General features: G+C 48.7%; 1 protein-coding gene across 4 annotated transcripts in view; it reads right to left on the minus strand.

Annotated features, from left to right (window-relative positions):
- Window positions 1–27,182, minus strand: part of ACACB (acetyl-CoA carboxylase beta) — a 159,948-nt gene that overhangs the window by 104,431 nt on the left and 28,335 nt on the right. For all 4 annotated transcript variants that reach the window (XM_063454679.1, XM_063454677.1, XM_063454678.1 and 1 more), the window contains exon 2: window positions 17,589–18,138. In XM_063454679.1, the coding sequence (XP_063310749.1) occupies window positions 17,589–18,130 (542 nt within the window). In that variant the 5' untranslated portion in view covers window positions 18,131–18,138. The remainder of the gene's footprint in view (window positions 1–17,588; window positions 18,139–27,182) is intronic.

The raw sequence follows: 27,182 nt of genomic DNA on the forward strand, positions 1-27,182 counted from the left end.
TATGCTCTTAAATTGACATCAAAGCATGACAGAAGCACTTTAAATTGTCTCTCCAGGTACCACTGCAACTTACTGCATGCCCATTGAAAGGTATGATGTAAACTACAACTCTTCTGAAAGTGCCTCACTCTGCACTCTCAGCCAAATTATTTCATCGAGAATTGACAGCACAGAAGTGTTAAAAGAACACTATAGTGTTAGGAAAGTAAACCTGTATTCCTAGCACTTTAGTGCCATGGGTCATATTTAGATTAGAGGGCCCACGAACTGCAATAAACATTTTTACAAAGAAAAAACGTTTTACTATTCTTTTATCCAGCAGCGAGACTCACTCAGTGCTGTTGCCCCCACTGCTTCCGCAGCATCTTCCTGGAAGCGTTGCTCTGTTGTGGAAGGTCCTATGCAATGCACCTAATGTCTGGAAGGCAGACACTAAAGGTGTATTTAACCCTTCAGGGTGCACATTGTCATGTTTTACATAGGTGGGTTAAAACTACAGGGCCACTGCACCCAGACCACTTAAGTGAGATTAAGTGGTCAGGGTCCTTTTATTTTCGAGTAATCATTGCATCCAAGATGGAAGCAGTCCCTGGGCATCTAGTGATGTCATCCATAGCTTGATGTTATGCGCCTGCAGCATCATAGGGCTAGTAATGGACCTTGTGATAATCCTGGTGTGGTTTTATTTTTTGTACATATCCTGCCCTAGATCTGTACATTGGTGGAGAGTCTGCAGCAGATTTTTAGATGCTCAGATTTACCATTCTTGAAATTGCATCATAGAAAAAAAACATTCTGAATCGGCTACCAAAACAGTCTTTCTGACAGCTGTAATAGAATATTCTGCATTTTTTTTTTTTTTAGTATGAACAAGAGAAATCAAAGATAAAAGATTACGTACTTAATCTAAGAATTAAGAATGGCTGAGACTACCATATAGTGCCTTTTTAAAAGAGACAGGGCTGCCACAGTGAGTCTAAGTGGTGTGGATGACTAGTGAGTGCTGCTTTTTGTCACATCTGCCAGAATCACTTACCAGCTATTTTAGACTTTATTTAGAGAATAAACTCCAGTCAATTGGAAGATAAAGTTGCAAACTTTTAGGCCAAAACATGGGAACATATAAGACTTTTTTCATGTCTGTCTTAATATAGCAAGACCTATTATATATTATATTAATCTATAAACCCATTTTACCTTTTGTGTCTGTGATCTGCAGAATAACTAAAATGTAATGTAATGTAATCTCTGAATAAAATCTAAACAACTACTGTTCCAGGAATCGTTTAGGCTTATAATTAGTGTGTAAATGTATAATCTGACATACCTTTAAGAAAAAGCGTTGATCCGGAACGGTGGATCCATCCTACAAAACAGGGCTCTATCTGGAACTGTGGCACCTTAGTCGCACCCACTGTGTATGTCACCTTTGCTACTTTACTCTTATCTATTTTCAAATGAAATGACTTTACAATACATAATGACTTTCACCACCAGCTAACTGTGAAGCCCAACTGCAGAAATAAACATTTATTGAACCTATAAATAATGTCAATAACACAACAAGAAAAGGGAATCTTCATGACCATTATCTCTAATTTGTATTTCAATGGGAATTGCTGCTTCCAGCTCAGCCAGAGCAAATGAAACCCCTACAGTGAGGGGGAAAAAGTATTTGATCCCCTGCTGCTTTTGAACATTTGACACTGACAAAGAAATGATCAGTCTATAAATTTAATGGTAAGTGTATTTAAACAGTGAGATCCAGAAAACCACATGTCAAAAAAGTTATAACTTGGTTTCCATGTCAATGAGTGAAATAAGTATTTGACCCCTTCAACTTAGTACTTGGTGACAAAACCCTCGTTGGCAATCAGAGGAAAGACGTTTCTTGTAGTTTGCCATCAGGTTCACACACATCTCAGAAGAGATTTTGTCCCACTCCTCTTTGCAGATCCTCTTCAAGTCATTAAAGGGACACTATAGTCACCAGAACAACTACAGTTTGTTGAATTTGTTCTGGTGTGTAGAATCATTACCTTCAGGGTTTTTGCTGTAAACACTGTCTTTTCAGAGAAAATGCAGTGTTTACATTACAGCCTAGTGGTAACTTCACTGACCACTCCTCAGATAGCTGTTAGCGATCCTTCCTGGGTCATGGCTGCCTAAAATGTATCCAAACATTCAGTGTCTTCTCCCTCTGCATGCAGACACTGAACTTTCCACATAGAGATTCATTGATTCAATTCATCTCTATGAGGAGATGCTGATTGGCCAGGGCTGTGTTTGAATTGTGCTGGCTCTGCCTCTGATCTGCCTCCTTGTCAGTCTCAGCCAATCCGATGGGGAAGCATTGTGATTGGATCAGGCTACCACTTCTGCTGATGTCAGCAGGCAGTTGGCAGGTCTACAGGAAACTGGGACAAAGCCTGCAGACTTGAATACAAGTAAGATTTTACTATTTTAGGGGGAGGCATGAGGGGCCAGGGGTGGTTTTTAAATGGTGGTTTTAACCCTATAGGGTCAGGAATACATGTTTGTGTTTCTGACTCTATTGTGCTCCCTTAAGGTTTCGAGGCTGACGTTTGGCAACCCAAATCTTCAGCTCCTTCCACAGATTTTCTATAGGATTAAGGTCTGGAGACTGGCTACGCCACTCCAGGACCTTAATGTGCTTCTTCCTGAGCCACTCCTTTGTTGCCTTGGCTGTGTGTTTTGGGTCATAGTTCTGCTGGAATACCCATCCACGACCCATTTTCAATGCCCTGGCTGAGGGAAGGAGGTTCTTACCCACGATTTGATCGTCCATCGTCCCTTTGATGCAGTGCAGTTGTACTGTCCCCTTAGCAGAAAAACACCCCCAAAGCATAATGTTTCCGCCTCCATGTTTGACGGTGGGGATGGTGTTCTTGGGGTCATAGGCAGCATTCCTCCTCCTCCAAACACGGCGAGTTGAGGCCAAAGAGCTTAATTTTTGTCTCATCTGACCACAACACTTTCACCTAGTTCTCCTCTGAATCATTCAGATGTTCATTGGCCGTCTTCAGACGGGCCTGTACATGTACTTTCTTGAGCAGGGGGATCTTGTGGGCGCTGCAGGATTTCAGTCCTTCACGGCGTAGTGTGATAACAATTATTTTCTTGGTGACTTGATCTCAAGCTACCTTGAGATCATTAACAAGATCCTCCCGTGTAGTTCTGGGCTGGTTCCTCACCATTCTCATTATCATTGAAACTTCACAAGTTTCTTCCATTTGCGAATAATCGCACCCTCTGTTGTCACCTTCTCACCAAGATGCTTGGCGATGGTCTTGTAGCTCATTTCAACCTCCTGTAGGTCTACAATCTTGTCCCTAAAACAATTGTGGAACTGCACTTAGACTCTTCCTCTCAGGGAACAAAACAAATGTAAGGTAACTGACAATGAGAACAAAATGATAATATTAATCACCAAAAACGGGGCTGCATCACATACAGGAGAGCGACTTAATCATACATATAAAAAAAATAATAAAAAATGGTGTGTGAGCGCTCCAAAAAATAAAATAATGACCACTAAAACACTGTACACCAAAGCAGCAGCCGTAGTTGGGGACCAAACTAAATCTAGTAACAACACTGGGTTAATACAAGTGAATGAAAATCACTAAGAATATATACAAAGTATATAAAACATCATTTATTAAACTTTCGTTTTTATATATTAATTTTTATATGTGCACATTTCTAGTTCCAGTGGCTATTTAATCAGTGTAAGGGACCCCACACTGTGTTTACTTCTTAGACATTTGCTCTGGACTTTTGGTGTTTTTATTTATGTGATAAAATTTTTTGCTACAATATTGATTCATATGTTAATATTTTCCTTTTATGTTTAATAAATTGTGTTTTATATACTTTGTATATATTCTTAGTGATTTTCATTCACTTGTATTAACCCAGTGTTGTTACTAGATTTAGTTTGGTCCCCAACTACGGCTGCTGCTTTGGTGTACAGTGTTTTAGTGGTCATTATTTTATCTTCCTCTCAGGGATCCTTGGGTGCTAACCGGATCAGTCCCATTACCAAAGGACCAAATGTACAGTTAAATATAGAAAGTAATCCAGGCACTCCAAAGTCTCCCAAACCAAGGCAACTTTGTTGGACCCACGAACCAAAATACAAAGTTTTGACCCTTAAGGTCTTTGTCAAGTATACAAGACACCTGTCCACAGAAACATCCTTGGACAGCTCTTTGGTCTTGGCCATAGTGGAGAGCTTGGAATCTGATTGCTTCTGCGGGGGCGCAATGCCCAGAGGGTAACTGGCAGGGGAGTACTCAGCACATCGCTCCCCTCCCGTTGGTCACTGCCTATAGTGTGGCTGAGCCGGGGACCGCAGGTAGAGGAGCTTCTGTTGACTGCTCCACTACAGCCCGCAGCTCTGCCACACTACATGAAGGAAGGTGAGCAAGCATGGGGGGAGAGACTCCAAGAGAGGGGTTAAGAAGAGGCACACAGAGGGCTGGGGGGGGGGGAGGAAGAGGCACACAGAGGGCTGGGGGGGGGGAGGAAGAGGCACACAGAGGGCTGGGGGGGGGAGGAAGAGGCACACAGAGGGCTGGGGGGGGGGAGGAAGAGGCACACAGAGGGCTGGGGGGGGAGGAAGAGGCACACAGAGGGCTGGGGGGGAGGAAGAGGGGGGGAGGAAGAGGCACACAGAGGGCTGGGGGGGAGGAAGAGGGCGGGGGGGAGGAAGAGGCACACAGAGGGCTGGGGGGGAGGAAGAGGGCGGGGGGGGAGGAAGAGGCACACAGAGGGCGGGGGGGGAGGAAGAGGCACACAGAGGGCGGGGGGGAGGAAGAGGCACACAGAGGGCTGGGGGGGAGGAAGAGGGCGGGGGGGAGGAAGAGGCACACAGAGGGCTGGGGGGGAGGAAGAGGGCGGGGGGGGAGGAAGAGGCACACAGAGGGCGGGGGGGGAGGAAGAGGCACACAGAGGGCGGGGGGGAGGAAGAGGCACACAGAGGGCGGGGGGGGAGGAAGAGGCACACAGAGGGCGGGGGGGAGGAAGAGGCACACAGAGGGCTGGGGGGGAGCAAGAGGGCGCGGGGGGGAGGAAGAGGGCGCGGGGGGGGAGGAAGACGCACACAGAGGGCTGGGGGGGAGGAAGAGGGCTGGGGGGGAGGAAGAGGGCTGGGGGGGAGGAAGAGGGCGCGGGGGGGAGGAAGACGCACACAGAGGGCTGGGGGGGAGGAAGAGGGCTGGGGGGGAGGAAGAGGGCGCGGGGGGGAGGAAGACGCACACAGAGGGCTGGGGGGGAGGAAGAGGGCGGGGGGGAGGAAGAGGCACACAGAGGGCTGGGGGGGAGGAAGATGAGCACACAGAGGGCTGGGGGGGGGAGGAAGATGAGCACACAGAGGGCTGGGGGGGGAGGAAGATGAGCACACAGAGGGCTGGGGGGGAGGAAGATGAGCACACAGAGGGCTGGGGGGGAGGAAGATGAGCACACAGAGGGCTGGGGGGGGAGGAAGATGAGCACACAGAGGGCTGGGGGGGAGGAAGATGAGCACACAGAGGGCTGGGGGGGGAGGAAGATGAGCACACAGAGGGCTGGGGGGGGAGGAAGATGAGCACACAGAGGGCTGGGGGGGGAGGAAGATGAGCACACAGAGGGCTGGGGGGAGGAAGATGAGCACACAGAGGGCTGGGGGGGGAGGAAGATGAGCACACAGAGGGCTGGGGGGGGAGGAAGATGAGCACACAGAGGGCTGGGGGGGGAGGAAGATGAGCACACAGAGGGCTGGGGGGGGAGGAAGATGAGCACACAGAGGGCTGGGGGGGGAGGAAGATGAGCACACAGAGGGCTGGGGGGGGAGGAAGATGAGCACACAGAGGGCTGGGGGGGGAGGAAGATGAGCACACAGAGGGCTGGGGGGGGAGGAAGATGAGCACACAGAGGGCTGGGGGGGAGGAAGATGAGCACACAGAGGGCTGGGGGGGGAGGAAGATGAGCACACAGAGGGCTGGGGGGGAGGAAGATGAGCACACAGAGGGCTGGGGGGGGAGGAAGATGAGCACACAGAGGGCTGGGGGGGGAGGAAGATGAGCACACAGAGGGCTGGGGGGGAGGAAGATGAGCACACAGAGGGCTGGGGGGGGAGGAAGATGAGCACACAGAGGGGTGGGGGGGGGGAGGAAGATGAGCACACAGAGGGGTGGGGGGGGGAGGAAGATGAGCACACAGAGGGGTGGGGGGGGGAGGAAGATGAGCACACAGAGGGGTGGGGGGGGAGGAAGATGAGCACACAGAGGGGTGGGGGGGGGAGGAAGATGAGCACACAGAGGGCTGGGGGGGGAGGAAGATGAGCACACAGAGGGCTGGGGGGGGAGGAAGATGAGCACACAGAGGGCTGGGGGGGGAGGAAGATGAGCACACAGAGGGCTGGGGGGGGAGGAAGATGAGCACACAGAGGGCTGGGGGGGGAGGAAGATGAGCACACAGAGGGCTGGGGGGGGAGGAAGATGAGCACACAGAGGGCTGGGGGGGGAGGAAGATGAACACACAGAGGGCTGGGGGGAGGAAGATGAGCATACAGAGGGCTGGGGGGGAGGAGAGTCACACAGGTTGCAGGGGGAGGCACACAGAAGGCTGAGGGGGAAAGGATGAGGCACACGGAGGGCTGGGGGGGGTGGATGAGAAGCATGTCTCCCAGCCAGTGTCCCCATGGCTCCCAGTGTCCTCTAGTCTCCCAGTGTCTGTGTCCCTAGTGTCTGTGTCCCTAGTGTCTGTGATCCTAGTGTCTGTGTCCCCATGTCTCTGTGTCCCCAAATGTCTGTGTCCCCAAATGTCTGTGTCCCCAAATGTCTGTCCCCAAGTCTCCCAGTGTCCACAGGTCTTCCAGACAGTGTCTCTAGTGTCCCAGTGTCCCCATTTCTCACAGTGTCCCTATGTCTCCCAGCCAGTGTCTCAGTGTCCCCATGTCTCCCAGTGTCTGTCTCCATGTCTCTCAGTGTCCCTAGTGTTCCCATGTCTCCCAGTGTCCCCAAATGTCTGTGTCCCCAAGTCTCCATGCCTGTGTCCCTAGTGTATCAGTGTCCCCTAGTCTCCCAGTCTGTGTCCCCATGTCTCTGTGTCCCTAGTGTCGGTGTCCCCATTTACTTCCTGCTTTACTGGACACTGCTGTTAAGGGGTATGGATTTACTTAAAAGATGAAAACATAAATTATAGAGAGATTAGCATAGAACAGTGGTACCCAACCCTGTCCTCGTGGAACCCCTACCAGTACAGGATTCAGGGATTACCCAGTTGTATCTAAGGTGTTTTTAGAAAATAAAAACACCGGAGGGGGGAAAGGCACACAGGTTGCAGGGGGAGGCACACAGAAGGCTGAGGGGGAAAGGATGAGGCACACGGAGGGCTGGGGGGGGTGGATGAGAAGCACACAGAGGCCTGATGAGGAGGGAAAATCACACAGGTTGCAGGAGAGAGGGGAAGGACCACAGAGGGCTGGTGGGAAGAGGCACAGATAGCTGAAATGAGGCAAAGAGACACAAAGGGGCTGGGGAGAGAAAGAGACCCTCAAAGATGCTGGGCGTAGGAGACACACAGTGGGGCTGGGGGGAGAAAGAGACCTACAAAGATCCTAGGGGGAGAAAGATACCTACAAGGTTGCTTGGGGGGACGACAAAGAAAGGGGCAGGGAAAGGAGCAAGAGACACAGAGAGGGGCCTGTCAAAGGGGCAAAGTCACTGAGGGGGAAGACAAAGAGACACACAGAAAGACTGGGGGGAAGACAAAGTGACACAGAGGGACTGGGAGGTGACAAATAGACACAAAGCTGGCATTTGTGGGAGGGGGTGTGACTGATCTTACGCTGGCCTTGTCTCTGTTTATCAGTATCAGGTGATGACATATCATTTCTTTGTTTTTCCTTTTTTTTTTATGGCCTGTAAGGTCAATGTGCTTGTTTATTCCCAAAGTGCTTTAAAGGGACACATGCTATACCACATATTCTGTGAACAGAACATTGCACCTGTGAAGATATTGAGTTTTCTGTCTTGAAATGTGAATAAAAATTTAGTACTTAATGACATAAATACATACTTTGTCATTAGAGAGATTCTAGCCATATATACACACTGCGCGATGTGGGGGGGTGGGAGGGGAGAGCATAATGGGCCCTAAAAAATGATTACTAGAAATGATGGTGTGATCCACAAAAAGCCAAAGAGCCTGTCTGAGAATCCATGAGGAGACAGAAGGAATTATGGCTTCCTGAACCCACAGAAGAACTATAGCTAATTATCAAAGATGTTCGAAACAAATTACATAGTGACTTCCTTTCAAAACTTAGGGCACGTGTACCTAGGAGAATTTATGCTATTTTGAAGGCAAAGGGTGGTCATGCCAAATATTAATTTCATTTAGATTTTGCAACTGCTCACGAACATTTCTATTTTACAGCATGTTTTAACGCCCACCTAAAATGCTTGCCTAGTAGTGTATACATAAGTAAGTATCAAAATACATTAAAAGGACACCTATTTGCCTTTATATATTCTTGGCCAGAATAGCATAAGAGTTTTACCACTTTCTACTACAAGAGACACTCCATTTCCCAAATACAAAAAAATAAAAATCACTGTTTAGTAGATATATCCCAATGAACGCTTGCATGCATTTTATCATTCGGGTTATATCTAAAAACAGTTTGTAACACCTGCAGATCTCTTGTCTGCTGCCTTTGCAAGCCTTCCCCTTCTAACCCCACCCAGACTTTCTGTGGCTGTCCAATCACAGACTACCCAATGCCACTCAATGAGAAGTCTTTGCCAGGCAGGAGCTCTAGGCAATTGCTGCTCCTTGTGTTTAGCTCCACTGAGCTAACCAAACAGAAGTTGTCTGTTGGGGATGTAACCAGGTTAATTTATAAATGTGTCCATTTCCATTGATATTTGCACTTTTTGTAAAATGAAAATGTGGACACACTCTTCACACAGAAAGCTTTTCTGCAAGCTAAATTGCTTTGGGGGTCTGTGGTGTCCCTTTAAGGCTAACAAAGCATCATATAAATTGTAGTTAAAGGAACACTATAGGGTCAGGAACACAAAACTGTATTCCTGACCCTATAGTGTTAAACCCACCATATAGGTGGCTTGCCCTCCCTCCCCCTCCCCCCTAAAAGGAATTAGAACTCACCTTATTTCAAGCATTGCGCAGGTTTGCATTAGATTGGCTAAAATCGTACGAGGCGGGATGGGGCGGAGATTGTATCAATGCATCTCTATGAGGAAAATTCAGCGTCCCCATGCATTCTCTGAAAAGGCAGTGTTTGCATGAAAATACCTGAAGAACATGATTATGCTCACCAGAACAACTACATTAAGCAGTAGTTGTTGTGGCGACTATAGTGTCCCTTTAATTATAGGAAATTGTAGCTGGACATTTGCCATTCTCTGCCCGTTTTAAGTACCGCATAGACCTACTTGAGGAAGGTTGAAAGATCGCACCCTATGTTAGGTCACTGTGGAGTGCTTCACAATTTATTTAGTGTATTTGAGCAAAGTTACATTAATACATTTCACAATAATATTTGTATCAGCTACTTATATGTGACGGACTCAGTTATACCTATATCTCATACATAGCTGTTTTTTTTGTTTGTTTGTTTTTTGCTTATTCTTAAAGTATTGTAGAGATGATTCAAATAACGGATAAGATACTGTATTTGTGGTTTTTCTATAGAAAGTTGGAGAGGGCTCAATCCCTAACTTTCATATATTCTGGGCTCAAAAAGAAGACATATATTTCACGAATTAAAGAATTCTATATCGAGGACGGGGCCTGACCGCGAGTAGACATGGCTGCTTTTTTCTTTTCTCCTGAGCCTCCTCGTGTTAAACAGCGGTAAACCCCAACCTAACTCACCACCATGGGCAAGTCTCATTGGGCTCACAAGAGGGCTGCCGACTCTAAAAAAAAATTCTATCACCCCATCCCTCAGACTGTACTTTCCACGCTTGCAGACCTAGCCTCCCTGCCCCTGTTGGAAGGGGCCTCAGACGGCGCAAAGACTCTCACCGGCCTTTTCTTCTGAGGAAATGTCGCCGATTGGGGCAGGCTGCTACAATCTCTCCCCACACGTGCTTATTTGGCAGCCGCCAACAGCACGCTGCAAACATCCATCCGGCTGGATATTCAGGCCCTCCATTAGGACATACAGGGCCTGGGCGACAGCGTGGAGGACACATGTGACCAGCTCAGATCGGCCCATGCCCAAGTAAGTGACACACAGGCACAGCATGAGGACATTTTGAGGGGGATGGCATTACATGTGGCAGACCAAAACAACCGGGGTAGGCGTAATAACCTCAGGCTTCGAGGCCTCCCTGAGGTAGAAACTGACCCTCATCACCTACAGACTATTCTGGCAGACATTTTCAACGGCCTCTTGCATTGAGACCCTGCAGCCCCGCTGGGGCTTGTGAGGGCCCTCCAGGCATCAGGAACCAGGTACCGCTGGCTCTTTCCTTCAGGGCTATCAGTGACCACACCAGAAGGACCTGTAGTGATACGTACCCACGCGGACTTTGTTCATTTGGGGACTCTCATTTCCATCCCCCCATTGAACATGAAATGGCCTGACCCCTCAAACTTTTACTTGCCATGAGGCCTCCGGCCTTACACCAGAGGGACAGATGACCCCGCCAAGCGACCACCCGAGGAGCTGGGGCCCCATCTTAAACAGACACTCCCTGTGATGCTTCACCTGCATGCCCTCACCTGCCGCAATGACCTTGTGGAGTACCGACTCTGACTAACCGTTGATAAGTACATGAAGTGCGACACCCACTCCCTTCCCCCCTCCTCTCCCCTCGTTTCCCCCTCCCTTCCCTTCCCCTTCTCCCTTCTTTCCCCCTCCTCTCCCCTCCTTTCCCCCTCCCTTCCCCCTCCTCTCCCCTCCCCGTAAGTTGAAGGCCTCTGACAGGATGATGGAATAGTGCAACTCTGCATTTAACGGGCGTCCTACTTCGGCCGACGGACGGGACTGTAGCAGACCACACGACTAAACATCCGGTGGGGGCAGCGAAGACGGCAACGACTACGACATGGAGGAAACATCTAGGTGGCAACCGCATGCTCCGCATACTGGACCTTACCCTGCATAAGGCGACAACTGCACATGCCAACCTACCTATGCATTATGTTGCCTGACACCCACCAAGCGGCTTGCTGCTACATCTCCACCGAAATCACTGGACTGACTGAATGGCCTGTTATTGTTATGCTCTTGCAAGAACTCTTGGACTATTGCTAATGATGCACGGTTGCAGTGCTACTATGAGCCGTGAGTGATGCTATACCGCACGCACCTACATATGTCACCTACAGCTGCACCCCTTTCGTTTTCACACACGCACTCAGACCAGCACGCAGGTCTCCAGGGTCAGGATGCAGTGAGAGGGCACACGTGGAATTCCTTTAGTTGACCCAAGGTTTGGCATTACAACCTCTGTTAACTTATTCTGACATTCCGAGGTAGACGAACCGGGAGAACTACTGTGACACCTCCTTTACTTTATTTTCCATCCCTGATCTGCCACAGATCAATACCCCGCCCCCCTCCCGATAATTCAGGCTTGGACGACCACAGTCTGAGCGAGTGACTGGTCTGGACCGGGGAATTTACCTACCTCAGTCGCTCTAGCAGGAGCATTAGTTGCTCGTTACTGTTGGCATCCAGCCTACCTGGCTCCTACCGTGCTCTGTGACTGCCTTTTAGGAACAGCCCCAACCACGCTAGCACGTCACACTCAGCCCCACCCTGGACAGGCGGAGTTGTGACCAGCGACCGACAAACCCCCCCTGAGCATAAGTAGAATGAACCTGGGACCTAGCCCCTTTTCCCCTGTGGAAACTCCTCTCGATTAACGCTTGAGGGCTTAACACCCCTGAGAAATACTTGCTTGCTCTAAAAGATTTTAAAGCTCAAAATATAGTTTATATACAGGAAACTCACTTCAGGGATGATAGTGCACCAAAATTAAATAATCAATCTTTACACAAGGCTACTATGGGAATAATGTTCCCCTTTTCGTTGTAAGGTAGCCAATGGTACACAGGACTTCAAACGGGTGAGGATAGAAAATCTGTTGAATTACAATATTACAGAATGTAAAAAACATATACATTTTATCCTATGCTGATGGTGATTATTCACCTTTTTTATATTAATAAAACAACTGATTTTCTATCCTCACCAGTTTGAAGTCCTGTGTACCATTGGCTACCTTACAACGAAAAGGGGACCACTAGCCCCCCACTACATCGGGGGAGGCACCTTATGCGCTTCATTCTATGCAATCTCGTGAGTGCATTCATGTATAGCGCATGATTGATTGTGATAACTGTACTTCACTTTATATTTTTTATGTTCCTTTTGTAGATTTGTTCAGCCGTATCCCGAATGTCTGTTTTGGTTTTCTATATATTGTAAAGGTAATTTCTTTGGGTAGCGATCTTGGGAGGCTGTATTTTAACTTTAACCCCTTAAGGACACATGACATGTGCGACATGTCATGATTCCCTTTTATTCCAGAAGTTTGGTCCTTAAGGGGTTAAACTAAGTATTCTTAAACTTGATATTCCACTACATTTATTGCCACTGTGGTGTATATATTGTTGTTTTTTGTTACTATGGGAATAACCCTGCGGGCAAATTGAGGGGAACCGCGATACTTGTACTCAAATCTATTCCATTCATACAGACCAAGACCAAAACAGATGGTAATGGCCGTTATATATTTGTTAAGGGTTCGCTACTGGGACAGAACATCACCCTAGCCAACATCTACGCACCGAACACCAAACAACGAAGATTTTTAAAGTCCACATTCAAGACGCTAATGTCTCTTACTGACGGATTCTTGATCCTGGGGGTTAATTTAACATTGCCTTCAACCCACGGACAGACACCTCGACAGGCTTGTCGGCGATACCGGAGCAGATCCTCCTGAGGATCAGACACACCTTTCGTACCCACCGCCTTATTGACTGATGGAGGGCCATGCACCCACACCTCTCAGACTATAAAGACCATATGAACATATCTGGCCGATAATCTACACACGAATATCCCGGCGGCAGCGTCAGAGGCTCTGGAAGCCCCACTGACCATGGAGGAACTGGCACTCAGGACATCAAAACCAGGCAAGAGTCGGGGTCCTGACGGACTGACGATACGATACTACAAACTGTTCTCAGATGTCCTTTCTCCACATTTCATGTCAGCCTATTACTCGTTGACGCAGGGACAGAAGCTTACCTCCCAGACGCTAGAGGCAAACATAGCCCTGATACCTAAAGAGGGAAAGGAGCATTGTGCCAACTACCAGCCTATCTCCCTATTGAATTGCGACATAAAGCTCTTCGCTAAAATTCTGGCATCTATGCGGACACCTTACATGCTGTCCCTTGTGAAACCTGACCAAGTGGGGTTCATACCGCACAGGGAGACAAGGGACAATACCTCCAGGACCATCTCCTTAATCCACCACGCTCAGCAGACCAGCACAGGCCTCCTCCTCCTATCGACCGACACAGAGAAAGTCTTTCACAGAGTAAGCTGGGACTTCCTGTTTAGCACGCTCATAGCCCTGGGGATGGGCCCGAACATGTACAACTGGATTACGGCACTGTATGCTGACTCATCAGCGAAGATGTGTATTAATGGAGCTTACATGGACACATTCCACATTCGCAACGGGACCAGGCAAGGCTGCCCACTCTCGTCTTTGCTGTTCATCTTGGCCCTGGAACCGTTTTACAGGCAATTCGGAGAAACCCAGATATAAGAGGAATCAAGTCAGGACCCTCCACACATATGGTGGCTGCGTATGCAGACTACCTGATCTACTTTGTCTCTTTACCTGAGAGAACACCCCTCCCCCCCCCCCCCAACATTAGTGTGAGAATTTGAACTCTATTCAGATTCAAGTGAATGACTTGAAGACTTGACGTTCACAGCACAGGGCCGCTGACAAACGTACTTAGACATATGGACACATTGGCTAGTAGAAGCATACTGCCCAGATTTCCAAAGCATGCTGACATATAGCCGACAGGGGGATGACACGGGGAGTGGGTGTTACCGGAAAGCACTGCAGAAGCCACACATAGAGAGTCGGACGCAGATCAATTCAGGAAGTAAAAGGTCTTTATTGTTACCGATCGGGTCTCAGATGAACTCCTGTTCCAAAAATGTGTGAGCCCAGAGCACAGATTGCAAATGCTTTTTATTAACAATAACTCCTTCCATTCATAGCTCCACTCACACATACCCTTAGACCAATCCGTGAACAGGATATTCAGGATCACCTCATATGGGCAGACTGCATGACTCATTTTAAGGACAAAGGAGTGTGACTGCAGCTGATGCACATGCTCAGTACATTGATGACAGTATCTTAGCTACATGTAACTAACAGATACAACAAACACCTGTACTTGTATATGCCACATGGAGATTTCAGGCCTACTAAATTTTGAACCATGTTGAAATCCCATCACATGGGGAGGAAAACACTCCGGCATTGACTCAGACGTCGATGGAAACCTCAGGTTGCTGGCCCATCCAAGATGATGACCAATACTCCTCCATCCTGGCCAGCCGCTCATGTCTACACCATCACATAGGGGAGTTGGGAACATGGGCACACACAAAAAACAACCAGGCAGGAAGTCCCAGAGGCGGGCGGATAGTCTACAGTGTCAGGGGGCACGCCACAACGATTCCCGCTAACACTAATACAAGATACCATAGGAAATACCATGACACTACCCATAATACCTAAACACATGTTGCTATGCTTTGATTCAACATATATGCTGGTTTGTAACCTTCACAACATTTATGATGTACAGTATAGATTGTTTTCCCTGAACTGCTTGATTTGCCTCTCGAAGGCATGCGTGGCTAGCTGGTTGAAGTATATTTGCATGCCATGGACCTGCGAATCCTACCTCTTTACTGCAACTTAAAACGTGACGATAAGTTCAATGAAAAATAATAATAAAAAATGTAACAAAAAAAAAAAAAGACGGGGGGCGGGGCCGGGCCGCCGAGCTGAGCGGTCGCAGGACAGCTCAGCTCCTGCAAACAGGGTCACAGCCTACAAATCGAGACTTTTGGGGAGAATTGTCGGCGAATTACTGCGACCCTCGATAAAATCGGGCTGCCTGAGCTGAGGAGAGGCTTGCTCTCGAAGTTTTAGTCCCTCGGAGGATGGGGCCCGCTGCAACAGGCGGGACCTATGCTGGCGGTGAGTGAAGCGGACGGCCGCCGCAACACAATCCTGCCCGACGGAGCCCGACACGCGTGGAAAGCCTGCGGACCCGGTCCTGTTCCCCCCCCCCCCCCCCCCCCCACTGGACCGGGGGGGTGATCCTGGTCCAAGCTAAGCTAAGCCAAGCCAGGCTAAACAGCTCTCTGTGAAACCGCCGACAAGTAGCCTGAGACCCACACACAAGATGGCGGAGACCATGTGCGCAGAACATGCAATCTCGAACACCGGTCTACCGGCAGCCATCACTTACTCTTGCACACGGGGTAATACCAAGCAAAGGCCCACACACCCGGAGATACCCCTGGCATCTGATGCACACCAATTACCACACCTGTGGATATCGCTGTCGAGAGGCCCGCTCACTCTTCATCTGAGCTGGGCGCTCACAGGGAGGAATCCCCCCCCACAGCCCGCCATACACCCAGGGAGAAGCTTGGGATCCGGCGGAACCCTGGGCCCACGGACCTGATGATGGGTCCAATGGCAAAGGGCGCGAGCGCCTATACAGGCCGAAGACAAGCGGCCCTCGGACGCAGAGAAGCCACTACAGGGAACATGGCGTTGTAACACCCGCCCACAGCGACCGCCAGAGGAACCGAGGTACCAAACATGCCTATCACCCAGTCTGACTTCACACAGAAGCAACAGCGACACTCCACCTGTATCTGCCGATACATACTTACATAAACAAACATTCATCACTCCAGACCCACTCCTCTGTCCCTCTAAGCGCAGTAAATCCAGACCCCAGCGGCGACCGAGCTTGGGGCAAGAGGACGCAAACCTGCATACCAACCTGGAACTGGGGAGTCACCCTCACCATCACCCGTACTGCGGCGAGGTACAGAAGCCCAGCAACGGACACGCACCGCACACACACCGAAAACCTGCATGCCAGGAACCGGCATGGGTTGAAGGGGACCGGTTTGTGGACACATAATACCTTTTCTTTTTATCTTTCACTGCAAGGACTCTCTCCAGTCCACGCACTGGTTAGCCAGAATACGCAATGGTTATGAAAGGGATATTACACAGAAGCTTGCTACCACTTATGTCTCCCTACTTACTGCATGGTATACTATTATCTATGTTGAAGTGTTGCTGTTGCTAGCTAGACTTTAGTGATCTCATATATTTGCATGTCTTTAACGTAAATGTAACCTTATCGTTTTAATTTTACCCTGTCTCCCGCTACCTAGCATGTACAGCTCCTACTTAGTGGCTGTTCAGAGAGCATATTATCAGCTAATCGCATAATGTCATACCTGCTAGCCGAACAAGCATGATTCGATAGGCATGCAGTAATAAGCTACTGCCATGTCATATTTATAACGCATAAGCCTTGATTCTTCTGACATATAACTGTCTTAACTTATGTGATGTTTCGCCTATGGTTCTTCACATTATTATTTTTACTACTATGACCTCACTTATTACTTATTAACTATGTGCCTAAGTTTTGCATAGCCCACTGTTACCCTCTAATAGTCTATCAGGATAGGCATTGATACTAGCTACAACACGCTTTTCTTAACACAATTTAAAAAATGAAGCATCCTCACCCAGGAAATGTAATTTCTCAAGCTACCGATGTACTTACCCTCTAATGTAATCCGTTTTTGCATTTCCCTTTCTTTGTTTCTGTACTCCATCTAATATGCTTCAATAAAAGAAAGATTGACAAAAAAAAAAGACTTCTATATCTCTGACTTGATGGCTTGCCTGAACATTAATCAGGGCTCGGACCTGCAAAAAGCTTACTCGGGAAAACAAGCCAAGAATTAAGAATGTCCATAAATCATTGTTTACAAATTTCACTTCAAATCTATAGTGTAATATTTCCATGACAATATATCGGGTTGAATAAGAAAATACAAATATTTGACAAATGTTTATTCTAATTATTAATTGTCTACTGTTACACTAGTTTTCAACACATTTCTGCTCCTGGTTTCTCTCTTTTTTTTTTAATTTATTTTTTTAAGTCCCAGTTCACTTCCTTTTCCCATTTCCTCTCAATGCAAGTGTTCACACTTCACACTTCGAACTTTGCACCATACAATATGTTCTGTTTACCTATCAAGCAACAAACAGACCATGACGTGGTCAATCAAGTGAATTGCAATTAGTTAACTAGTACACTGTAATTGTATACATTTATATACCTATACCAGAGATAGTACACTGCCTGCACAATATAAACAAATAATTTATTATGTATAATCTCATTTATTTCACAAACTAATATCCTGTTTCCCTTACCTCATGGTTGCTGTCAGAGTTTCGGTTTCAGGCAGTGATGATAAAGAAGGAGTCTGAGAGCCAAGGCTGGTAAGGCTGTTTTTTCTTGTACTTTTACATGAATTGGAAGAAAATTCATCATCTGAAGAGTTGTCCTCTGAGGAGCCCAATATAAACCTGGATAATGGTGGCCTTCTGGTCTTTTGAGTTTTGGGTTCTGAGTTACCTCCTTTTGAAGGACCAAATTTCAACTGCTTCTGCTCTGGTCTTGATGCAGGAGAAGATATAATAGGAGGTAATGAGGCAGAGCTATTAGTTACAGTTGTTTCCTGTGTATTGCCTATGGGTTTTAGATCTACCCCAATAACACCTCCAATAAAATCTGGAAGAGGAGTTTCTGGCTGAGAATCTTCTGGCTTTTCTTTCTCAGCTTCCATGACGAATCGACTAACACCGACCAATTCTGGGTACCGTTTACACGTAGTATCTAGACGCTGTGCAACTGTTTTCCAAATCAACCATACTGCAATGGAAAATGATAATACAATCCATACCAAAACCATAGGAGAACCTAGAAAAAGCAAGAAACATGAAAGTTGAGATATACAAGAGAGGCATTGAGGATATGGTATAGCTAGGTTCACTTGTGATGGGAGAATAAAAGAGTGAAAAAATTATAAATGTAAATTATTTTGATATGACCAGAAACCAGCTACTTGCATGCATTGAGAATGACAAAGCATCATGGAAGTTGTAGTTTTTAGAATATTGGAACCCTTGTTCTAATGTAAACACAGTTAAAGATTTGTTGTTGTTGTTGTTTTTTTCTAGTTACTACAGATTTTTTTTTTCTTCCCCATTTGTAACATTTTTCGTGAAAATAGTGTTGCTTATGTCACTGCTCTTGTTCACCACTAGGTGATGCTGTCCAATACATTTGACAAACTCCAGTCATTAATTTTTATTATCATAGCCAACATTCTGCAGTGCTTTTGTAATTATAAAATGGGAATATTTGCCAAGTCATTTACATACAGAATATAAGAGAGTTAAAAGTTGAATTAAAGGGACTCTCCGGGTTTGTTTTCCAGTTTTGTTTTCCTGGCACTGCAGGTCCCCTCTCCTTCCCAACCCCCATCCCATGTTGCTGGAGGGGTAAAAACTCCTTCAGTGACTTACCTGTATCCAGCACCGATGTCCCTCAGCGCTGGTTCATGTCCACCCACGCTCCTCCCCTGCCGACGTCATCTGGCGGGGGAGACCTAATGGGCATTCCGCACACGCATTAGACCTCCCCATAGGAAAGCATTGAAAATTTCAGCGACACTGGAGGTCCTCACATAGCGTGAGGACGTCCAGCGACGCTATAGCACAAAATTTGTGCTATAAACCCGGAAGTGCCCTCTAGTGGCTGTCTAGTAGAGGAGTTAACCCTGCAAGGTAAATATTGCAGTTTATGAAAACTGCAATATTTACAGTCGCAGGGTTAAGGGTAGTGGGAGTTGGCACCCAACCACTCCAATGGGCAGACGTGGTCTTGGTGCCTGGAGTGTCCCTTTAACTATTATGGACTGCCGGCTTAGAATAATTTCTCTTCAGTCCAATACATTGTATGCAGACAATCTATATAATGGTCAACGCTGATTTGATATAAAGGTAGCAGCAACAGGGTAATGAAACACTATAGATGTGTCTGAGAAATGTACATGGATTGTTGTAAAATAACTTATTTTTAAATATATATCATAAATGCACTGAACACATGCAGCTTTTATAGTGACATATTGTTTTTACTTAAATAAACTGCATTACCTTGAAGAATATAGTAGACCAAGTTTGACTAGAATCTCACAGCTCTGCGACTAGAGCCAGGGCAATGTTTGTGCAATGATTTCACCCAGACATCAAACAACAAATTGGTTTACAAGCACTCCTAAAACTGGCAATATGTATTTTGTAAAATTTCCCATGTTTAGGACAAATACTGGGCAGTGACCAAAAATCATAAATTAAAGGGAATCAACACAGTAAAGGAGGAGACTATATTTAAAAGAAGAAAAACTACCACAACAAGAGGACATAGTCTTAAATTAGAGGGACAAAGGTTTTAAAAAATATCAGGAAGTATTACTTTCTGAGAGGGTAGTGGATGCATGGAATAGCCTTCCAGCTGAAGTGGTAGAGGTAAACACAGTAAAGGAGTTTAAGCATGCGTGGGATAGGCATAAGGCTATCCTAACTATAAGATAAGGCCAGGGACTAATGAAAGTATTTAGAAAACTGGGCAGACTAGATGAGCCGAATGGTTCTTATCTGCCGTCACATTCTATGTTTCTATGTTTAGGACGAATACTAGGCAGTGACCAAAAATCATAAATTAAAACAAGGTGGCAGAGAACATGTGATGTCAGCCGCCAATCAAATACTCTGATTTACAGAGACGCTTCTAGCAAAAGATAAAAAAAAAAATATATATATATATATATACACACACACAGTGTTTCCCCGAAAATAACACAATCCCCCGAAATTAAGCACTAGCTAGCATATTTTCGGGGGATACTCGTAATATAAGTCCTACCTCGAAAATAAGCCCTAGTTGATTGTTTGCTAATCTATGTTGGGGGAATTTTTCAGAACATAGATTTGTGGGATTCTATTTGCTAGTAAGCTAATCATCCATACCATAACTGCAATTTTTCCAATATCGTCATTATACGTTTTCCTGCTACAAAACACTAATATTTGTGTTCAGCAACGTCTCACAAGTACAATAGTACCCTCATGTACAGGTTTTATGGGGTTTTGGAAATGTACAGGGCAAAACATGGGGGGATGACCATTTCAGTCTTCTTACCTGGAAAATAGACCAAGTAATTTTCAGGGCGTTTGTCGTCTTTGAGAGAGTATGACATCTTGAGTAATAACATTCCCACCATTATGGCATACCATTTTAAAAAGTAGGCAACCCAGAGTATTTAAAATGGCGTATTTTTTGTTGTTTGGTCATATTTTTTTATCTTATTTTTAAAGTAATCCACAGGAAGGATATATTGAGATTTCTCTCATTTTCAAGTATGTCATGGGCCCACATACATTGAATTGTTACAATAGGGTACAATATAATAATAAATTATAATATTAAAATTTACATATACATTTTTCAGCAGTCTAGCTTTATCACAAATGGAGGCTCCATTTAGTGGTTATACTTCTATTTGTGTTTATTCTCACACATTAGTAATTCAATTTTCACAGAAAATATCATAATCCTGAAATGAGTCAGTACAATATAGCCAAAGTATTTTTATTTAACATTGTCTCATGAATATAACCGTAACCCCATGTATAGGTTTTCAATGTTTTTTTTTTCTGGTAATCACATAGCCAAATATATTAGAGGTCCATTTCAAACATCTAAAATTGATTCATGGGCGTAGGAACCCCAAAAAATCTGGGGGGATAGCATTTTTACTCGCCGGGTATATTCTTATTCCGTAAACTAGGAGTTGTTTATCCCATTGTACAGCGCTACGGAATTTGCAGTCGCTATATAAATTATTAAATAATAACATTAAAGGGTCACTACAGGGAAGGGGTTTTACTTACCCGGATACAGCGCCGGGATCCTCCTGATTAGAACTACACCTACCCTTCCCATGAATATTAGAACCACCCCTACCCCTTCCATGCACAAAAGAACCCCACCTACTCCTTCCACGCATATTAACCTCCTACCCCTTCCATGCATATTAGTAACCCCCTAACCCCTTCCATGCATATTAGTACCCCCTAACCCCTTCCATTCATATTAGTACTCCCCTAACCCCTTCCAATAATCTTTCTACCTCCCCCCTCCTCCCATCCATTTTAGTAGCCCCCCTAAACCCTTCCAATTATTTTTCTACCTACCCCTCTCCCCCTATCCTTATTAGTAGCCCCCCTAACCCTTTCCAATAATTTTTCTGCCATTTTAACTAACGCCAGTGCTGGAGTGCCACCGTGTTTACATTAAAAGGCCTGCAGGGACAGGCTATAGACACCAGAACCACTACATTAAGCTGCAGTGGTTCTGGGGACTACAGTGTTTTTTTTAATGTGAGGTAAATTAGAGATTAGTGCCACGAATAATATGCTAGATTGCCTACTTACAACCAGATGAGGATGATGATGGGCTCTAGCTGCAGTCTGGCTCCACTGGTCTGGTGTAGAACAAGCTCTCTGGAGGCTGTTTGTAACTGTGGTCACAAAAATCAATGTTCTGGGAGAACGGGAAGCAGCTCCATTTTTGGGGGGCCCTTTACACAGCTCAAGGTCTGGGTCCCAGGGTCCACCTTCATGTTCCACCAATGAGTTTGTTCACCGGGGGTGGAGTGTGTAGGGGATGTCCTGATATGTGTGTAAGGAATGCATTGTGTGAATCTGTGTTTGTATGTGTAAGGGCTGCAAGGTGTGTTTCTGTGTATGTACGGGATGCAGTGTGTGCGTCTGTTAGGGGTGCACTGAGTGTGTGTAAGGAATGCATTGTGTGTTTCTGTGTGTGTAAGGGTTGCATGATTGTGTGATTTTGTGTGTGTGTGATGGATGTCAATCTCCCTCCCCCCCTTGTCACTCTTTCTCCCCCTCCCTCCCTCCCTCGTCACTCTTTCTCCCCTTTCTCCCCCTCCCTCCCTCCCTCGTCACTCTTTCTCCCCTTTCTCCCCCTCCCTCCCTCCCTCGTCACTCTTTCTCCCCTTTCTCCCCCTCCCTCCCTCCCTCGTCACTCTTTCTCCCCTTTCTCCCCCTCCCTCCCTCCCTCGTCACTCTTTCTCCCCTTTCTCCCCCTCCCTCCCTCCCTCGTCACTCTTTCTCCCCTTTCTCCCCCTCCCTCCCTCCCTCGTCACTCTTTCTCCCCTTTCTCCCCCTCCCTCCCTCCCTCGTCACTCTTTCTCCCCTTTCTCCCCCTCCCTCCCTCCCTCGTCACTCTTTCTCCCCTTTCTCCCCCTCCCTCCCTCCCTCGTCACTCTTTCTCCCCTTTCTCCCCCTCCCTCCCTCCCTCGTCACTCTTTCTCCCCTTTCTCCCCCTCCCTCCCTCCCTCGTCACTCTTTCTCCCCTTTCTCCCCCTCCCTCCCTCCCTCGTCACTCTTTCTCCCCTTTCTCCCCCTCCCTCCCTCCCTCGTCACTCTTTCTCCCCTTTCTCCCCCTCCCTCCCTCCCTCGTCACTCTTTCTCCCCTTTCTCCCCCTCCCTCCCTCCCTCGTCACTCTTTCTCCCCTTTCTCCCCCTCCCTCCCTCCCTCGTCACTCTTTCTCCCCTTTCTCCCCCTCCCTCCCTCCCTCGTCACTCTTTCTCCCCTTTCTCCCCCTCCCTCCCTCCCTCGTCACTCTTTCTCCCCTTTCTCCCCCTCCCTCCCTCCCTCGTCACTCTTTCTCCCCTTTCTCCCCCTCCCTCCCTCCCTCGTCACTCTTTCTCCCCTTTCTCCCCCTCCCTCCCTCCCTCGTCACTCTTTCTCCCCTTTCTCCCCCTCCCTCCCTCCCTCGTCACTCTTTCTCCCCTTTCTCCCCCTCCCTCCCTCCCTCGTCACTCTTTCTCCCCTTTCTCCCCCTCCCTCCCTCCCTCGTCACTCTTTCTCCCCTTTCTCCCCCTCCCTCCCTCCCTCGTCACTCTTTCTCCCCTTTCTCCCCCTCCCTCCCTCCCTCGTCACTCTTTCTCCCCTTTCTCCCCCTCCCTCCCTCCCTCGTCACTCTTTCTCCCCTTTCTCCCCCTCCCTCCCTCCCTCGTCACTCTTTCTCCCCTTTCTCCCCCTCCCTCCCTCCCTCGTCACTCTTTCTCCCCTTTCTCCCCCTCCCTCCCTCCCTCGTCACTCTTTCTCCCCTTTCTCCCCCTCCCTCCCTCCCTCGTCACTCTTTCTCCCCTTTCTCCCCCTCCCTCGTCACTCTTTCTCCCCTTTCTCCCCCTCCCTCGTCACTCTTTCTCCCCTTTCTCCCCCTCCCTCCCTCCCTCGTCACTCTTTCTCCCCTTTCTCCCCCTCCCTCCCTCCCTCGTCACTCTTTCTCCCCTTTCTCCCCCTCCCTCCCTCCCTCGTCACTCTTTCTCCCCTTTCTCCCCCTCCCTCCCTCCCTCGTCACTCTCTCCCCTTTCTCCCCCTCCCTCCCTCCCTCGTCACTCTTTCTCCCCTTTCTCCCCCTCCCTCCCTCCCTCGTCACTCTTTCTCCCCTTTCTCCCCCTCCCTCCCTCCCTCGTCACTCTTTCTCCCCTTTCTCCCCCTCCCTCCCTCCCTCGTCACTCTTTCTCCCCTTTCTCCCCCTCCCTCCCTCCCTCGTCACTCTTTCTCCCCTTTCTCCCCCTCCCTCCCTCCCTCGTCACTCTTTCTCCCCTTTCTCCCCCTCCCTCCCTCCCTCGTCACTCTTTCTCCCCTTTCTCCCCCTCCCTCCCTCCCTCGTCACTCTTTCTCCCCTTTCTCCCCCTCCCTCCCTCCCTCGTCACTCTTTCTCCCCTTTCTCCCCCTCCCTCCCTCCCTCGTCACTCTTTCTCCCCTTTCTCCCCCTCCCTCCCTCCCTCGTCACTCTTTCTCCCCTTTCTCCCCCTCCCTCCCTCCCTCGTCACTCTTTCTCCCCTTTCTCCCCCTCCCTCCCTCCCTCGTCACTCTTTCTCCCCTTTCTCCCCCTCCCTCCCTCCCTCGTCACTCTTTCTCCCCTTTCTCCCCCTCCCTCCCTCCCTCGTCACTCTTTCTCCCCTTTCTCCCCCTCCCTCCCTCCCTCGTCACTCTTTCTCCCCTTTCTCCCCCTCCCTCCCTCCCTCGTCACTCTTTCTCCCCTTTCTCCCCCTCCCTCCCTCCCTCGTCACTCTTTCTCCCCTTTCTCCCCCTCCCTCCCTCCCTCGTCACTCTTTCTCCCCTTTCTCCCCCTCCCTCCCTCCCTCGTCACTCTTTCTCCCCTTTCTCCCCCTCCCTCCCTCCCTCGTCACTCTTTCTCCCCTTTCTCCCCCTCCCTCCCTCCCTCGTCACTCTTTCTCCCCTTTCTCCCCCTCCCTCCCTCCCTCGTCACTCTTTCTCCCCTTTCTCCCCCTCCCTCCCTCCCTCGTCACTCTTTCTCCCCTTTCTCCCCCTCCCTCCCTCCCTCGTCACTCTTTCTCCCCTTTCTCCCCCTCCCTCCCTCCCTCGTCACTCTTTCTCCCCTTTCTCCCCCTCCCTCCCTCCCTCGTCACTCTTTCTCCCCTTTCTCCCCCTCCCTCCCTCCCTCGTCACTCTTTCTCCCCTTTCTCCCCCTCCCTCCCTCCCTCGTCACTCTTTCTCCCCTTTCTCCCCCTCCCTCCCTCCCTCGTCACTCTTTCTCCCCTTTCTCCCCCTCCCTCCCTCCCTCGTCACTCTTTCTCCCCTTTCTCCCCCTCCCTCCCTCCCTCGTCACTCTTTCTCCCCTTTCTCCCCCTCCCTCCCTCCCTCGTCACTCTTTCTCCCCTTTCTCCCCCTCCCTCCCTCCCTCGTCACTCTTTCTCCCCTTTCTCCCCCTCCCTCCCTCCCTCGTCACTCTTTCTCCCCTTTCTCCCCCTCCCTCCCTCCCTCGTCACTCTTTCTCCCCTTTCTCCCCCTCCCTCCCTCCCTCGTCACTCTTTCTCCCCTTTCTCCCCCTCCCTCCCTCCCTCGTCACTCTTTCTCCCCTTTCTCCCCCTCCCTCCCTCCCTCGTCACTCTTTCTCCCCTTTCTCCCCCTCCCTCCCTCCCTCGTCACTCTTTCTCCCCTTTCTCCCCCTCCCTCCCTCCCTCGTCACTCTTTCTCCCCTTTCTCCCCCTCCCTCCCTCCCTCGTCACTCTTTCTCCCCTTTCTCCCCCTCCCTCCCTCCCTCGTCACTCTTTCTCCCCTTTCTCCCCCTCCCTCCCTCCCTCGTCACTCTTTCTCCCCTTTCTCCCCCTCCCTCCCTCCCTCGTCACTCTTTCTCCCCTTTCTCCCCCTCCCTCCCTCCCTCGTCACTCTTTCTCCCCTTTCTCCCCCTCCCTCCCTCCCTCGTCACTCTTTCTCCCCTTTCTCCCCCTCCCTCCCTCCCTCGTCACTCTTTCTCCCCTTTCTCCCCCTCCCTCCCTCCCTCGTCACTCTTTCTCCCCTTTCTCCCCCTCCCTCCCTCCCTCGTCACTCTTTCTCCCCTTTCTCCCCCTCCCTCCCTCCCTCGTCACTCTTTCTCCCCTTTCTCCCCCTCCCTCCCTCCCTCGTCACTCTCTCCCCTTTCTCCCCCTCCCTCCCTCCCTCGTCACTCTCTCCCCTTTCTCCCCCTCCCTCCCTCGTCACTCTTTCTCCCCTTTCTCCCCCTCCCTCCCTCCCTCGTCACTCTCTCCCCTTTCTCCCCCTCCCTCCCTCGTCACTCTTTCTCCCCTTTCTCCCCCTCCCTCCCTCCCTCGTCACTCTTTCTCCCCTTTCTCCCCCTCCCTCCCTCGTCACTCTTTCTCCCCTTTCTCCCCCTCCCTCCCTCCCTCGTCACTGTCAGGGTGGTAGTCCGGTGCCCGGAACCCAGACACAGTGTCCAGGTGGCGGGGCATGGACCGGGACCCATAATGCCTGATGAAGTGGGAGTCTTCAGCGTGGAGGTGGATTAGCAGGGTCTGGTGCAGGGTAACCGCACGCCCCCTGGTGTTGAGCACCAGCGTTTGTGCAGCCACAACCAGAACCCTGATTCAGCTTCTGCGGATCCAAGGAACTAGGAAATAAGCAGACCTCCCAGGAGCTGTATAGGGAGGCTCTGCAGCAAGGGTGTATCCAGTACTAGAAACAAGACAAAGCTAGAACAGGCACCAAACATGAAAACAAGACATAACTAGTAGAACCCAGAACCAGAGAAGGATAGGAAGCTAAACCCAGAACATGACAATACATAAGGGAACATTAACTAAACATGGGCATGACGGGACAGGGCTGAACATGGACAGGTATATACAAACTAAGACACGACAAGATAACATAGGCAAAACAAGAGGAGAAATAACTAAGTACTACATATGGAAATCATGGGGGTTTAGTCACACTATATGATCATACATTGCATAAGCCTGCCAACAACGCCAATGTACCCCATATCTGGCAGGTCCTACACTGCCTAATGTATGCTAAAACAACCACAGATTAAGAACACATATATAGCACTTACCTGCAAGAAAAGACAGAAGCTTTGAGCCGCTGCCTGCAGGAACTCCAACACATAATGAAAGCTGGAAACATAAGGGTGTGGCACATAAAACAAACATTTAAAGGAAACCTGGAGACTGGGAAATCCAGGGACGAACTATAGGAATGAACCCAGAAATCCCAGCATAAAGAAAACCAGACACAGAATAGAAAACCAAAAACCAAGAAATATTAAACAAGAATAGCAAAAGGAGTACTGGATACCAGAAGCCATTACCAGAATGATCCGCAACCAGGAACAGAACGTGACATAACTCCCCTCTTAAGGAGCGAACTCCGGACGCTCCAAACAGCTCCCAGGCAGAGACCAAGAACAAAAGCGGATCCTGCAACGAAGTCCTCTTGACTTCCACGAAGGCAAGGATCCCCCAACCAAAAGGTCTCCTGCATAGGAACCACCAGAAAGGAATGTCCGGATGCTCCCAACAGCTCTCAGGCAGAGACCAGGAATGGTGAGCGGATACTGC

This window comes from Pelobates fuscus, chromosome 5 (assembly GCF_036172605.1).
Source record: "Pelobates fuscus isolate aPelFus1 chromosome 5, aPelFus1.pri, whole genome shotgun sequence".
Classification (NCBI taxonomy): domain Eukaryota; kingdom Metazoa; phylum Chordata; class Amphibia; order Anura; family Pelobatidae; genus Pelobates; species Pelobates fuscus.